At 39.3% G+C, this 16,036-nt stretch overlaps 1 protein-coding gene across 1 annotated transcript in view; it reads left to right on the top strand.

Annotated features, from left to right (window-relative positions):
* The window catches only part of LARS1 (leucyl-tRNA synthetase 1), a 45,785-nt gene extending 31,562 nt beyond the window's left edge, over positions 1 to 14,223 (top strand). Inside the window, 12 exon segments of the mRNA XM_038413878.2 lie at positions 641 to 824; positions 1,087 to 1,177; positions 2,039 to 2,143; positions 2,146 to 2,181; positions 3,413 to 3,565; positions 3,653 to 3,707; positions 3,710 to 3,762; positions 5,207 to 5,317; positions 8,258 to 8,362; positions 9,316 to 9,411; positions 10,859 to 10,991; positions 13,847 to 14,223. Coding sequence (XP_038269806.1) covers positions 641 to 824; positions 1,087 to 1,177; positions 2,039 to 2,143; positions 2,146 to 2,181; positions 3,413 to 3,565; positions 3,653 to 3,707; positions 3,710 to 3,762; positions 5,207 to 5,317; positions 8,258 to 8,362; positions 9,316 to 9,411; positions 10,859 to 10,991; positions 13,847 to 14,052 — 1,328 coding nt within the window. The 3' untranslated portion in view covers positions 14,053 to 14,223.
* Positions 14,224 to 16,036: the final 1,813 nt, after the last annotated feature.

Genomic DNA, 16,036 nt, shown 5'->3' with positions numbered 1-16,036 from the left:
GGAGTAATGGGTTCATTGCAGCTTTGATATTTGAATTGCAAAAGTACAATGGTTATCGGCTGCTCTTGTCTGTGAATAATCACCGAGCTCTTGTATCTTTAGGAATGCAGAGTACATGTTAATCCTGGCATCAGTTATGAGGCACTCTGGGTCAGTAGGAAGGATCTTTTTTTCATCAATTGCAAGGTTCTTGGCACCTTCTTTTGGCAGTTTCTGCATCCTTCCTGTCAACCCGTCCCCTTCTAAGGCGCAGGGCCTTTAGATAGTGAATGAGAAAAGTGCAGAATTTTGCTGCTGTGCTAGACTCTCATTCTTTTGTCCCCCCATACCCCTCTATTTTTGGACATGTCCCCACCCAAGATCATTCCTGCCTCTTGGGACACAATGTTTTTTGTCCCTCTCACTCCTGTAACAAGGTGGTTCGCTGCCCTTCTCACTCCAATCAACCCAGATCCCTTTTGAGGCACTGCTTTCACTCACATTGACCACATGCAATACACGCTTGTCCTTCATAGGTGAGTGCTCCGTCTGCATTTTGCTGGCCCTCTGCATGAAAGACCAGTTGGGATTCAGGCAGCCACATATACTAGTTGGCTGTGGAGCCAGACATGTTAGTTAATCCTGTCTCTCATTCCTCTAGGCATGCGTCTGGCACTGGCTGATGCTGGCGACACAGTTGAGGATGCCAATTTCGTGGAAGCTATGGCAGATGCTGGTATTCTCCGTCTCTACACCTGGGTGGAGTGGGTGAAGGAAATGATTGCAAATAGAGACAGTTTAAGAAGTGGGACTCCCAACACCTTTAATGACAGAGTCTTTGCCAGGTACCTCTCAGAATAAATATCTTTATAGTTTTAGTTTCGTATTGAGTCTAATTTTCACATTTGTTTGTTTTATGAAGCTATTTTCTACCGAATAATGAATGCTTTAAAACAAACAAATGTTCAGTAACTTCATACTAGTGTGTGTTCCTGCCGGATCAGGATCATTTATAATGTCTCATTGCCATTATTTTTAATTATTATTGCCGTATTATGTGAGTTGGACTGTGTGATACTAATTTTTTCTCTTCTCTTTTCTTCCTAGTGAAATGAATGCAGGAATAACAAAGACAGATCAAAATTATGAGAAGATGATGTTCAAGGAAGCTCTGAAAACTGGATTCTTTGAATTTCAGGTAGGAGGTCTACGCTGCAGGTGGCAAGAAAACCAAATCCTGACATTTGTTACCTCATTTCTTTTGATACTGGTACGTCTGATTCCTGTTTAACTATACAGTTAAATCAGGGTCTGTATTGTGCTAAGAAACAGGAATAAGTAAATAGATTAAGGATCTGAGGTCATGGTGGTCTGTTTGTGGCATAATACTTCTAAAGGAAACAGCTGTGATCTTGCAAATAGAGCCCTATGATCTTAAGTGAGCAATGGCAGCTGAAAGGACAAATGGTTAAAAAGTGCATTTCCTTGCCTCAGCTTTTTTTAAAACATGAATAATATACATGAGAATACAGAAAAATACATCAGCTGACCTATTTGGAAATGGAATGTTTTCAAAATGTTTCTTGAGGTGTCAGTATTTCTCTAAAGTGTCTGCCGAACCATCTGATTCACTTAATATCTTGTAGAGACTGCTTGACTTGTCTTTCAGGAATATGATTAGGCAAGGCTGAACAGCATACGGAATGATAGATCATATTTATTGCCTTTTTTCTTAGTACTTAATGGCATCTTTATATGGGCCATCCAGAATGATAGCACTTAATATATATTTACAGTAATCTTTGACTTTATGTCTGTCGATAGATGTTTTTTTTTTTTTTTTTGAGCCATAATAATGTAAAACTACTATGTCCAATTTGCAGAAGTTCATACTCTTCCATTCCCAGCTGTTAAAGAAAATGTAGTCCTTTAATAATCCATTATCAGATTCTAAGAAGTTACATTTTAAAGACATATTAAAGCAAAGAAATTGGCTTTTAAGAAATATTTCTCTATGCCAGCTGGAATGTTTAATGATGGCTCTGCTGGCTGTGTTCAGGCGGCAAAAGATAAGTATCGAGAACTAGCGATAGAAGGAATGCACGGGGACTTGGTCTTCCAGTTTATTGAAGCTCAGACTCTGCTGCTGGCCTCCAGTCTGCCCTCCATCTATGCGAACATGTGTGGACACTGTTGGGAAAGGTACTAGTATATAACTCGAGATGCTTCTTTGAGACTCTACTTTGGGCTGACTAAGCATGTATGAAGGAAAGGAGTACTTGCGGCACCTTAGACTAACAAAAATTTATTTATAGCTTTCGTGAGCTACAGCTCACTTCATCAGATACTGTTCAGTGCTTACTGTGACTAACCTGAACCAAAAGTCTGGGGTAAGAGAAAAATTATCATCATTAATCTGTACTGCATCATCAATCTATTTGAATTGAAGGTACTGCCCCAGTTTCATTGTTAGTGTTTAAAATTTAGGCCTCTATCAGTATATGATATACATATGAAGTGTATATTTGTGATACTTTTGTTATGTGAACTTAATTTGTGAGAAATTTGATGCTGGAGTGTTCAAGATGTAGACTGATCTATAGATTATGTATAAGAATTCACAGTTATCACTTTGAGGGTTGACAGGTTATTGTCCCAAGATCAAGCCAGTATTATTAAATTACTATATAGTGGGGAACCCGATGTGCACAGTTGCAATACTCGCACTATAGGAACTCTTCTATATTTACAAATAGTTTATTAATACATTTAAAACAGTCACAAACACTTTAACTCAGTAAGGTAGATAGAGATAATACAGAAAGTACATCTGAACATCCAATACTTACACCATTCCTTGCAGAACAACCAGAAATGTTAGCCATTATCTTCCTCATAATCTCATAATCATAACCTTCATCTTCACCTGTGGCCATCATTCTGTCACCTCCCAAGAGATGCATCTCTCTCTCTCCTCCTGCCCACAGCTAGGATGCCACTTTTATAATATGCTACGCTGATGCTACCGTATCTAATGCATATTCAGTAGGGGTTTCTCCCTCTTCCTTATTTGTATTTCTCCCCTTACTAATGTTAAGGTATCCTTCTCTATAGGTTAGTATATTAATGATTTCAACTCATTATCATATATGTCAGTTCGTTACCATGGCACTCTTTTTGTGTGTGTGTGTGGGGGGGGGGGAGGGGTGTCCACGTGGAGTGAAATACACTTTCACAAATGCATGCTAGTTACGAGTATATTTCTGTACTTCACAGCTGAATTATAGGGGTTAGTGAGTTGGTGTACTGTGAAATTTTAAACTCTTCATGTATCTCCTGACTGTTCAGTTTCCAATTAAAATACAATAGATAGAGAAGCCACCAGAATTTCTTGTCCATTAATCCCAAGGCTTGGCATTTTCTTTGTTGACAGCCTGACTCCATCATGAAAGCTTCATGGCCAGTAGCAGGCCCACTGGATGAAGTATTGATCCGATCTTCCCAATACCTCATGGAAGCAGCCCATGATCTCCGACTGCGTCTCAAGAACTACTGGCACCCCCGAAAGGAAGGTGAAATACATTAAGTCCCTTCTCGAAAAATGTATGCGCAAAGTTAACAGATTCAGGGACTCTTCTGAGATGATACATATTTTCCCTCTTTTTTTCATTAGAAGGGTAGTAAGGAGCTGCCCCAGAAGCCATCCCATTGCACCATCTATGTGGCAAGACCTACCCACTTTGGCAGTATACCACCCTATCAGTTTTGCGCAAGCACTACCAGGTGATCTTTTGTTGACACCTTACTGCAGTTCTCATATGCTCTGTTTTTTCTGTCCATGAAACAAAAGTTAACTTGACACCAAGGTATTTGAATGGAAGGAGAAATAGTTTAACGTGCTTTATTATGCTCTTACAACTCTACAAGGGATTACAGTGTTCAGTAAAAATGGTTTTTGGCACATGATTGAGTCCACAATATGACCTATTATTTTTGACATTTTTAAAATAAGGACTGCCAGCATTCATTACTTTAATCTTTTTTCACATGCATAGATTAGTAAAATATTTCTCCCCCAATAATGTTTTTGAGGGAAATATTGCTAATTCTGCCTTATTATGCAAGGAGCTTAAAAGCACATCAGTTCTGGTACTTGATGAGTATGATATTCAAACAACTTTGCAGGAAATTTGCTGAAATGCCAATCAATTCTTCCTCTCTTGTAAATATTACAGTGTAAGGAAATCTGGCTTAAAAGCAGCAAACCCTGCATTGCTGAACTGCTGGAACTGATCCTGTAATTGTTATGGTGCATGAATAATTGTTCTTTTCAGCCCTTGCAAGTCAATATCATAATCGATAGATTGCAGAGTTGTTTTTCCACCCCATCTGTAATACCAGGGTTACATTTTCACATATGGTTGGAAATGAACAAATGTAGGTATTCTGAGGGTAAACCAAATTGGAGTTAAGTCTGCATTTTCTTTACATCAGGGTCGAAGTCTGCCATTGGATGCAGAGGTGCAGTGGTAACTGCTGCCAGTGAAAGTTGCAAATATTGGAGTGTGGAATTTGAACCTTAAAAAAATTAATGACCAAGATAGTATTGCTTCACATCTGCTTGAAGGAGGGTCTTATTACACAAGTTTAAAACATGTAGTGAAATCCAGGCATACTTAATGTGATAGGTTTATGCATGTTGCTTTACATAGTCAACAAAGATGTTGGGTAACGTTTTCAAAAGTGCCTAAATCCCATTTTCAGAGTGATTTGACAATGGGATTCAGACTCTGAAGTCACTTAGGTGTTCTGAAAATATCTCTAGGCCCAGTTTCAAATAGCTTAAAATCTATGTGGCTGGGACAGACAGGATGCTTGGAGAAACATTGAGTTGGGAGAGTGAGGGGATATACATCATAATCAAATTGGTTGCCTGTGTGGCATATAGTCATGTTCTTTTTTTTTTCCAAACTTTTTTTTTTTAGGTTTACTTTTTAAAAGTTATTTAAAGGGGCTTGGAAGATTGTTCCCCATGGGATCGTGGGAGCAGGTGGATTTTGAGGTGTGTGTGTGTGTGTGTGTGTGTGTGTGTGTGTGTTATAGGCGGAGGGAGGATGTTACAGGCATATGGGAAGTGTGAAAGAAGGTGTGGAGGAAAATTGGTAAATCCCTGTGGAGTGTGATATTTGCTGTGCATTGTTTAATGGATTGTTGTTCCATGTTGTAGATCAATGGAGGACAATTGCCAGATAACAAAGTAATTGCTGGTGAATTGAACACCTTGCCGGAGCTGAAGAAATATATGAAGAGGGTTATGCCTTTTGTTGCCTTGATTAAGGTAGGTGTCCAGAGACCAGGTGTCCAGAGACCAGAACCAAGATAAGGGCAAATTTTCAGTCGGGAATAAGAGAATTATCTGAAATGTAGGCAGTGTTATCGAATGGTTAGAGCACAGGCCTGGGTGTTGGGACTCTCTGTTCCTTACTCTGCCCTCTTGGACAGGTCATTTAACTCCTCTCTATTGTATTTCTTATCTGTAAAACAGATGAGATATCCCCAAGAAGAAGAAATGGGCCTTTTTGCTATTGTTTATAAAGCACTTTCAGACTCGTGTACAAAAGGTACTGTGTAAGTGCCTTCAATATGTATTGTCCTAAGTGAACTATGGACTAGTTGACACTCGGTGGCTTGCAGCTAATACAAATTTATGATTTGTGCCACACTGCTTCAAGTGTATCCCTCCTGCATACATTAGATTCATCATCTCTTGTTCCAGTTTTCATTCCGAGAACACAAACAAGGTGACGCTATGGGGATATTAAAAATTGTATTAGCAGAATTCTGAATATGGTTTAGAAGTTTGGCACAAATATAGAGTTAATTACTGGGCATTTAGTTTTTAAGAGTGCATCAGGGGATTGCTGAGCTGGATTATTAGTAATGGAGTGTTACCGACTCTCATAATTTTATCAGGAGTCTCAAGATACTTAGGGATTTTCTTAAAGCCCCCAGCTCCTTGTCATGTAATGTTCATGAGAGTCAGAAAGTAAGCTTCTATCCCTCATGTGGCACAGAAAAGCTCAAACACAAGAACTTTGAATGCTCAAAAAACCAAAAGATCAATAAAGAGTCTAACATTTATTATTTTTAAAAATCTCATGATTTTTAAGCCAGTCTCATGATTTTGGGGGCATGACTCATGTTTTTGAAAGCTTGAAATGGGAATGTTGATGGTGAATAGAGGGGCTATTTTTTAAACACATGTAAGCAACGTTGTTTGCTTAGCAGAGCAGTGAGTTTTATTGCACCATACAAATGCAGGCTTCTTCTTCCCTTTGCATCCAGCACTAATCTAATTACCCTCTTCTGCTGAAGTACACAATGTTCAGAGAAATAGAATGGGTAAGACCAGCTATAACACTCCCCAGTGACTATTCTCCTGGGCCGTATCTGCTGCATTAAAATATGCCAGGGGATATGGCATCCTTTTAAGATTAAATGAGTTTAATTCCTTCATCCCATATATAAAACACACCATATGGCTTTTAGGGGATAAGGGGAGAAGGTTTTATTAGGGAACATTCTACTTTCTTGATGCTGCAGAACTCCATTGATGTAGATGCTGGAGCTGTTGTCTGTCTTGCCTTGGCTGCAGAAAGTCACAAGGGCTGCTGTGTAGTGTTTTAACTGTTCACGGTTGTAGGGTGTGTTTCTCCTATCCTGAAACAAGCCTATATTTAAAGATCCTCTCTGATGTGAGGAGGCTGGCACTAACTAGATAACTTGCCTTCATCATGAGCTTTGGTCATGCTTACCACTTCACCTCCCTATTCATAAGGCTTATCAGACAGTCTCAGCATTTCTGTTCTGAAGCAACAATAGATAGCAGTTATATAACAAGACCTAGAAACATCCAGCCCAGATTTTTTAATTTCCTAGGCCAGTGGTTCTCAACCAGTGGTACATGTACATCAAGTCATCTAGATATTTGCCTAGTTTTACAACAGGCTACATAAAAAGCACTAATGAAGTCAGTACAAACTAAAATTTCATACTAACAATGACTTGCTTATACTGCTCTATATGCTAACTATACACTGAAATGTAAGTACAATATTTATATTCCAATTGATTTTAGTTTGTAATTATATGGTAAAAATGAGAAAGTAAGCAATTTTTTCAGTAGTAGTGTGCAGAGACACTTTTTTGTATTTTTATGTTTGATTTTGTAAGCAAGTAGTTTTTAAGTGGGGTGAAATTTTGGGGGGGGTGGTATCCAAGACAAATCAGACTCCTGAATGGGATACAGTAGTCTGAAAAGTTGAGAGCCACTGGGCCAAACTGCTATGCTCAGAAGTAGATTATTCAGCAACTGCAGTGTACAAACGATATTTCTTTGTTCTTTCCATTAAAGAAAGATTTTCTAATTTCCAAACTGAAGCAAATTATTGATAATTTTTTAAGATTCTTGGATATTCTTGGCAAAAAACAAATTATCAGTGAAGCAGAAAGCCGCCACCACCTGAAATCTGACCTTGTTAGACATTCAGGGAACACAGCTCTGTTTGTGAAAGGAAGAGAGGGGCTGGAGCCTTAGCTGTGAAAAGGAAGTTCTGTTTTGTTCCCATTAGAAATTTCATATGTAGGAGATGACATCCTGGCCCCTTTTGAAGTCAATGGAGAAAATCCCATTGATTTCACTCTGGCCCCGACTTCACCCATTGTGCGTATTAAATTAAACATTGGGATTTTGAGTAACTGTGCTTTAATATACAAAGTACGTTTTTTTTTTCTATGAAGAACTTTATCGTACAATTACTTTGAATGTGTCCCAATTTCTGCCTGCTTGTCTCAAACTAGGTCATCAGACTGGAATTCCTGCTGTGAAGCCGGAGAAAAATGGCAGTTTACTTGAGTGGGTCCTACAGTATGCACGTTTAAAGAGAGAGAGTGAAATGTTCACAGCTGTTTCTATGTACTTTTCAAATTCTACGCTCAAATGCATTCTCGCTTTTAAAGAACATTCAGCCATACAATACTGGAGCTGAGGTTCGCTTCCCCTTCCATCAGTTTCTCGCTGTAAAAACAGCCATTTCACTGTCAGTTAGAACTACTGTACTATAATGTGTGGTGAAATTGTTGCCAGCAAAGAGCTCTAACAGCAAATAGCCTTATCTACTCCAGGACTGATGCAGCTAGAGTGTATAGCTTCCCAGCGTCCTCTTCATTTACAACCTGGGAGAGTTTTAATTCAATTTTCCTTCTTTTGACATGACAGGAAAATCTGGAGAAGAAGGGTCCACGTGTTCTTGATCTGGAGCTGGAATTTGATGAACGGGCTGTGCTCATGGAAAATATAGTCTATTTGACAAATTCCTTGGAGGTTCGTGTTCATTTGGGGGCATATTTTATTTGACCTTTATTGGAGTGGCTGGAGGCCCAACACTTGCTTAGATTTTAAGCCTAACTAAATTCATATCTGATTTGGGATGACCATGAATGTTTAATGTTTTTATTAACACTGACACCTACACTAGTACAAAAAGCAGAGTTGCTGCTCTTGAGAGATTCTCTTCGTATGTACATGATGACCCCAATGGTAACCCAGCTGTGAAGAGCCAGTTCTCTCTGGCATTGTGTCTGACATAAAGTCAGTGGGAAAAGGCTCTTTGCTGTTGAACAGTGGAAGATGTCGGATAATATTCTGGCTTCCTCAAAAATTACAGAAAATCAGCATCTTCCATGGCCGGAGCCGTAGAGGGCTGTTCCAAGGAATGCAGTGAGCATAGTCAGAATTCTTATGCTGTTACAGTGTCCGATCTTGCCATGGCAACTATGTCATCTCCTAAAAGGAGTAATCTCCATGCCAGGGCATTTAGAGCTAGAATATAGTGCATGCTGCTTTTTCACTGCATACAGATGCCAGTTTGGGAGTGATTATGCCCTTTCATGTGATGGCCAGAATTCAGCTCAAAGGACAGGTCATAATAAGGGGAAAGCCTAGGCATAGTTACAGGAAATAACTTATTTCAGGATCTCTAATCTGATGATATTTAGATTTAAAGCAATTGAATATCTCACTTTATATTCTGTATATATGAAGTCAGTGATCTTAGCTACATTTTGAATTCAGTCCTCTGAGCAAGATCACCATGCTGGCAATAGTATGCTATCAACTTTTAAGTTTGCTGTTCCTATTGTTCTTCGTTTTGCCTTTTATCAATGGGGATTGCCTTCCTCTGTACTGTAGAAACAATTCTACTTCAATGGCCTGGTATCTCATTAATTCAGTGGGGATGATAGTACTTTTATCTCTTCTTTCCCAATGCACCAAAGCTGGATCATATCGAAGTGAAATTTGCTTCTGAAGCGGACGATAAAATAAAAGAAGATTGCTGTCCTGGAAAACCTTTTTCTGTGTTCAGAATGGAAGTAAGTTATGAAATCCAGAGGCTTTGGAAATACAGGATACATCATTAACTGATGTAAAAAATAAAATGACTTTCAATTGAGGATGTGTTCCCATCAAAAAATATACGCACAGGAGGGCTCGGTGGCTCAGGACACTTAGTGACAGGACATGCTGGCTCATGTTAAGCTAAAATTCGTAATGACTAAATTGTCGCTATCTTGCTATCCAGGAGCCTGTGATTTCCAAATTTGTTCTCAGTCCATTTCCCCGTGGATGTGATTGCACATCATAAACATCCAGCCCCCTATTTGCACCTTGATCAGTGTTTCTGCTGAAAAAAGCCACAGTCTAGATGTGTGTGGAGACTAAACTACCTTTTCATGTCGAAAAGTGGGGCGTCTGGTTAAGGGCCGAAGCACGTTGGCAGGGTAATGTTGGCGTTTCAAGTTGTGTGATCAGTAGAAGAACTCTCCTTCTGTTCTTGATCCAATGCCTCTCGCAAGCACTGAATTAACTTGAAGAAGTGATGCTTGTTTTGTTCTTTAGATATAGAATTTAACATGGCTGTAATTGTGTCTTGTCTTAAGTTTACTTTCAGTAGAACCTCTCTAACTGACACTAACTGGGAGACTCGTCACTGGTGACTGAATTTGGAGGAACACCCCCCACCCCTCTCCCCACTACACTCACTCACTCACAAGTGCACAAGAATAATGCTTGCTAGAGAGGAATGCATGATCTTGTGGTTTAAAGCACAGGGCCAAGACTTGGGAGTACAGAGCCCTGGGTTCTATTCCTGGCTCTGTCACGAAAATCCTGTGTGGGCTTGGGCAAGTCTCGCTTCACCTCTCTCCGTCTGTAAAATGGAGTTATTACTCACCCTATCTATTTAGGGTATTGCAAAGCTCAGGGTCTAAAGAAATTTGAGCTCCCACATGGAAAGTGCTATTCTTTATTCGATGCATCCCAAAATGTGCTGTGATTTTGATTATGATAACTGCAATAATGTACTACTATACTGCATTGCATTTTGTGAAAACAACAAAGGCCTGTAAATAGAGATCTCATTACACCTCTCTGTAGTGAAATCTTTGAGAGGTAGAGTTATAAGGAGTGGAGCTCAGTGAAGTTCACTGTAATGCTATTTTCTACCAATCCTTCAGCTAGTTATAATAATTTAATATGGCTAATTGGATATCTTAAAAGCAAAACATTTGAGTGTATTTAAAGAAACAATAAGCATTTTTATACATATGCTGTAGTTTATTTTTTTAGGTCTGTGATGGTGCTTGCATCCATCCACTGGTATTCAGTATTTCTGAATAAAAGATTTTCTTGACCATCTAGAATGCAGTTGGATGCCGGACATTTCTTTGTTCCCTTGCTGGTTGCATGCTTCCTGTGTGATTCTACCCACAAAAAGCATGATTTTTTTTTAAAAATGTGTTTATTCTTAATGTCTTACAGCCCAGCATATCTCTATTTTTGGTGAACCCCCAACCATCTAATGGCCACTTCTCTACAAAAATCGAGGTCAGGCAAGGAGATGGTAGAGATGCAATAATCAGGCGTTTAATGAAGGTTGACAGAGGAATCAAAGGTAAATACTGGTTTGGAAGTACAGATATCACATTTCAACCAGGCAGTCTCTGAACAATTGTGCAGTTTTCTAGAATTCCCAGGAGAAACAGGAAGGGAAACAGGAGGCAGCTTGGCGGGTTTTCATTATCAACAGGAATCTCTTTCTGAAATTTGGCCTGTTTTAATAATTGCTTAGTAAGAAGCAAAGAGCTCTGTGCTCAGTGAATGTGAATACAGAATAAAGCAGGGTACATACTCCTTTTGAGGCATAAAATTACAGAAGCTGAGGCATTATTGACAAGCAAATGAGTGTGCCTCTGATATGAACCCTTACTAAGCACTGTCTTCCCTCCTTGGTTAGTCCTTTATTCTCTGCCAAAAGAGCCACTTACTCTCTATCAGTGATTTGCACAGTGGATGTGTTCTTGTGCCAGGGATTCCCAAGATGGGGGTTTAATGGTCCAATAGTCTGCTATATGGAGCTTCTTCCGGGAGGGTGAGGGCTTCCTAGGTTAGAGCCTTCTGAAGAGAATTGCCGGATTGCAATTTATTTTCTGTTTAGACATTTTAAATGAATTCATTGAGGAGAAGGTGCCAGACTGGCATTTCAAAGCTTTTCTTTATCCTGCAAAGCTTCTCTACACCCCATATCCTTACCAATACCCAGTCTACAGACACAATCTTCAGGGAGGGAGCTCTTTGTCATAGAACATCTCATGCTTAAGCCACTTAGTTAAGACAGTTGACATGAAGGCCAAACAGTGCCAACTACAATATCATGATTTATAATGTGAACACTTGTCCTCTAAGAACCTAGTCAGAAGCTGTCAGTTCATTTCAAATAGGGACCACTCAAAAATTGCCTAGTGGTCTATCAGTCGCTACTGACCTCTGCTAAATTGGAACCAGTGGCCTAAATGTGAAAGGCTCAATATTCCATTACAAGTCCCTGAGCCATCCATTCCCTCCCATTTCTTAATACACGATATGCCTTATTTTAAAGTTTTTTAAATTTCAGACTCTATAGTGTTAAAAGAAATAGGGGAAAAGCCCTTAGAGTTCATTGGCAGGAATGAGCTGCAGTGTGAAGGCATTAAGACAAATGCATTTTGTCACCTAGGAGCCAGATTCTGCAGGTAAACTGCTATAAATGCTGTTCCACCCCCCCTTAGAATAGCTTAAGAGGTAGCTGTGTCACATAAACATCAGAGGGAATACGCAGGTGCTGCAGCCTCCTGTAGCAGCTCGGGGTGATTTTCAACAATGAAAAAGTGGGTCATGGTAAAGTTAAAATGTGTGTGAAACAAATCCAAAAAACCCACGGACTCTATGCCCATCTCGAATTCCCATTGTGCTGTGCTTGTGTGGTTTCCTATTTAGAGAAATTATCTCCAAAGTAACCTCCACAAACTTTCTCTTGGAGACTTCCAAGGTTGCTGCTGATATTCATGTGATTCAGTGTCTGTTCTTGATTCTTTGCTTTTCACACATATAGCCTTATGACTTTTGACTCCTGCCTTGTGTTGCAATATAGCATCCCCTGCATTGTAAGTGCCAGAGGGACCGAATGCATAAATGGAATGGAGGAAAGGAAACCCTATGTTCTCCTACCGGCTCTGCCATTGACTTAGCGTATGGCCTTGAGCAAATTCCTTAGCATATTTGAGGTACAGAGAGGCTATTTGTACAATGGGGATAATAGCTATTCCCACTGGTGCTGTAAGGGTTGATTTAATTAATATTTTTATAGTGCCTTGACAATAAAAAGTGCTTTGTAAGTAGCATAATTTCAGAGGTCATTTGGGCATCATTTTTTTAGAGATTACTTTTTCCTTTTAATTTTCACTTAAAACAAGTATTTTTCTCCAGTTTACAGTGATAAATTGATTTGTTTAGCAATTCCTAGTTTCTCCTTACTCACTTGCTAAAGAATGCCTTACTGGAGAATACTATGGCCATCAAACACATCAGTGGAAAAATGTTACATTTCAGGCTCCTATGTTGACAGTTTTCTTAAAGGGACAGCAGCTTTTCTTTGCCTGGAGACGGCTAATTTGAGAGCCAGACAAGGAAACCTCAAGCAGTGCAGACTGGCAACCAGATATGAAGGGAAAACTGGACTTGGTCTACAGGCTTGTAACACCAAGGCTGCTTCTGTTTCCATGTGATTTAACAGCTTGCATTTGTAGTATCTCAAGAACAAAGAGACCATTTTATATTGATGCACAGGGAAACAGTATTTTAAAAAAAAAATTATCCGAGGAAGGAGTACAGGGTAATGTGCATGGCAAAGCACAAATAGAAAAGAAAATACATTTTGGACTCGTACACACTATTAACTAGAGTTCTGCAGCTGTTTGAAATGAATGAAAACAATTGAGAGAGTAAATCAATGATTCTTCCAGATCTCTGTTGGTTCTAGGAGATATCACTGTTAAGCAAGTACCTGAGGAGTTTCTATCTGATGAATGCTAATAGTGGGAGAGAGCTTTATTTGACAATTAGTTTCTGGGCTCATTAGTAAAGCTCTTGAGATGCGAAGTATTGTTTGTGGTCTGTAATAGCTGCTGAAAAAGCAGCTAATGTCATTCAGTGCTGAGTTTTAGGAATCGGGTCTCCTGGGTTCTGTTCCCAGTTCTGCTAGCAACTTTCTTTGTGACCAAGTTGTATAACCTCTGTGCTCATTGGTAAAATACATATCTCATATGGCTGTTGAGGCTTGATTGGTGTTTATAAAGTGTTGTGCATTTCTTTGAAGATAGATGCCTTAGAAGGGCCCATTATTAATTAAAGACCTCCATTCTGGTTAGTTTGGGTGAAACACAAACCTGGGTATAGACTCTTGTGACGTGAGAATTGTCAACTCTTTTGTAGAGCTCTCTAAAGTAAAACTAATGCGATTTGATGATCCTGTGCTGGGCCCCCGTCGTGTTCCTGTGCTTGGAAAAGAAGATGCAGAGAAAACTCCCATTTTAGAGCAAGCTGTCTTCCACCTAGACCTGGCTGAGAAACGGGTTTGCATAATCGAGAACGGGCTGACAGCGGATATCGGCGACACAATTGTCTATCTAATTCATTAAATTGTGGACTACACCAGCTTGTTCCTGGGTTAATATGATATTTTAAAACTCCAGAGTGGCTTTGAAAACATCTGTAATGGACCAAGATAACTGTCATTTCTTAAAAGAAATCTTTTGTTGCACGGCCCCAAAATCTTTTAAATATGGGTATAATAAACATTTTCTGCCTTCCCCTTGGCTCTTCTTGAAAGAAATAATTTTCCCAAATGCTGAGACAGCAAATTTACCTTTTTCAAGAGCTTCTTAGCTTTTTGGTATTAGACAAACCTTTACATGATATTATTCTTATCTGCTAGATACTGATTTCTGTACATAGAAGGTGATCAGATCTCTTATGGATAGATTGATAAAAATAATAGAAAGCAGAAAAATTGCAATTACTTTCATTGTCTGATGACTCTTTCAAAGATTGAGGTAGGGCTTTAAGCACAGTGCAATGGATTTTTATATGGACCAGAAGAAATTGCATAGTGAGGACCCCTCAATGAAAGCATACATGGAAGTTTCCTCAGTGAATATAAAATATAATAGGCAAGCATTGATACTAAGAATTGAGATGTACCTCAAGCAAGGTGCTGTTAGTTAAGGCCTCGCACTTTACTCTGTTCTTAAAATTGTTTATAGAACTGTTTTTAAGTGGAGAGATGAAGTGTCCTTTTCCTAAACAGTTTTAGTTTGAACTATCCTGGCTTTTGGTATTCTAGGACTACCAAATTGTTTTTTAAAAATGAGCTGTTCTAACCTAAGGCACCAACGGTACTATAAAGTATGTTCAGCTCACCTAGAGAGAAGGGCCTATGTTAGACTTGAGGATCAACACAAACTGCTTCAGAAATCTTACATATACAAAATTTGCCTGTGCAGATATGTATTTAAATAAAGGTCACTGGTGGCAGGCAGAAATGGGATAGTTTGTTCCATACAATCAGTCTTTGACTGAGTTTCACAACTTCTGATATTGCATTTGTCTTAGCATGTTACTAAGGGAAGATCAAATTTATAATGGAGGTGAAAATAAAGGGAATAGTGTATTAGTCTAAGACAATCATCATGACACTCAAATATTGCCACGTTGTTTTTTTTCTCGTCTCCCGTTTCATTGTCCCATCTTATGATGTATTTTTAATATACATGATGTCCCCTCTCACCATGGCAGTGTGCATATACAAATGAAATTAGCTGTACATTATTTGCCTCTATAGAGAGAACTAAAGCAATATACCAATAAACCTCTACCAATATAAACAAACGTTCCTTTGCCACTAATCCTTCCAAGCCGCACCAAGCAAATGTTTGAGAAATAGGCCTTGTATTGATCCCTAAAGATCCACCCTCACACCACTGCGGGAAATAAGTTCCATAGCTGAGGGCCACCCACTGAGCATGCCTGGCCCGCAGGGATTGTTAGCTTGAAGTTGGCTACCACTGCAGAACTCGAGGAGAGAGGCTCTACTGCAGCTATACTAGGCTTTATGGGACAAAGCCTTGCATTGAACCCGGGAGCCAATACCATTGTTTTAGAATGGGTGCCATTTGTTCCCTCCATCTATCACCAGCTGATGTAGCAGCGAGGAGTAATTAATGATCTCAGCTATCATAGATGAATTCTATAGCTCCCCTCTTTACAAGTCAGCAGGGGGGAATGAGTCCAACTTGTAAGGTCACAGGCCAAAGATCCTCTAGAACCTCAGTCAGCGAGACTGGTCAAAGCTACCCTAGATCCTATGTTCAATTCCATGTCCCAGTCTCTATGTTGTTAATCTTATCTGGGAAAATCCCTCATGGTATGAAGATCAGATGGTTTCCAAGTGGAGGTAGCCAGGGTCAACTGCTCAGAACTATAGCTGTGCAAATAATTGAGCGTTTTTTGGGTTCTCTGGCAGTTCTGAAAAAAATTCATTTCAGGTTGATCCAAAATGAAAAATTTTCAGTGAATTGAAAAGTTGAAGAAAACCTTTGTTTTGGGTCAAAAGAAATGTTTTGT

The sequence above is a fragment of the Dermochelys coriacea genome, chromosome 8 (genome assembly GCF_009764565.3).
Source record: "Dermochelys coriacea isolate rDerCor1 chromosome 8, rDerCor1.pri.v4, whole genome shotgun sequence".
Taxonomy (NCBI): Eukaryota; Metazoa; Chordata; order Testudines; family Dermochelyidae; genus Dermochelys; species Dermochelys coriacea.
The sequence above is the reverse complement of the archived record's forward strand: the minus strand, read 5'-3'. Positions and strand labels throughout refer to the sequence as shown.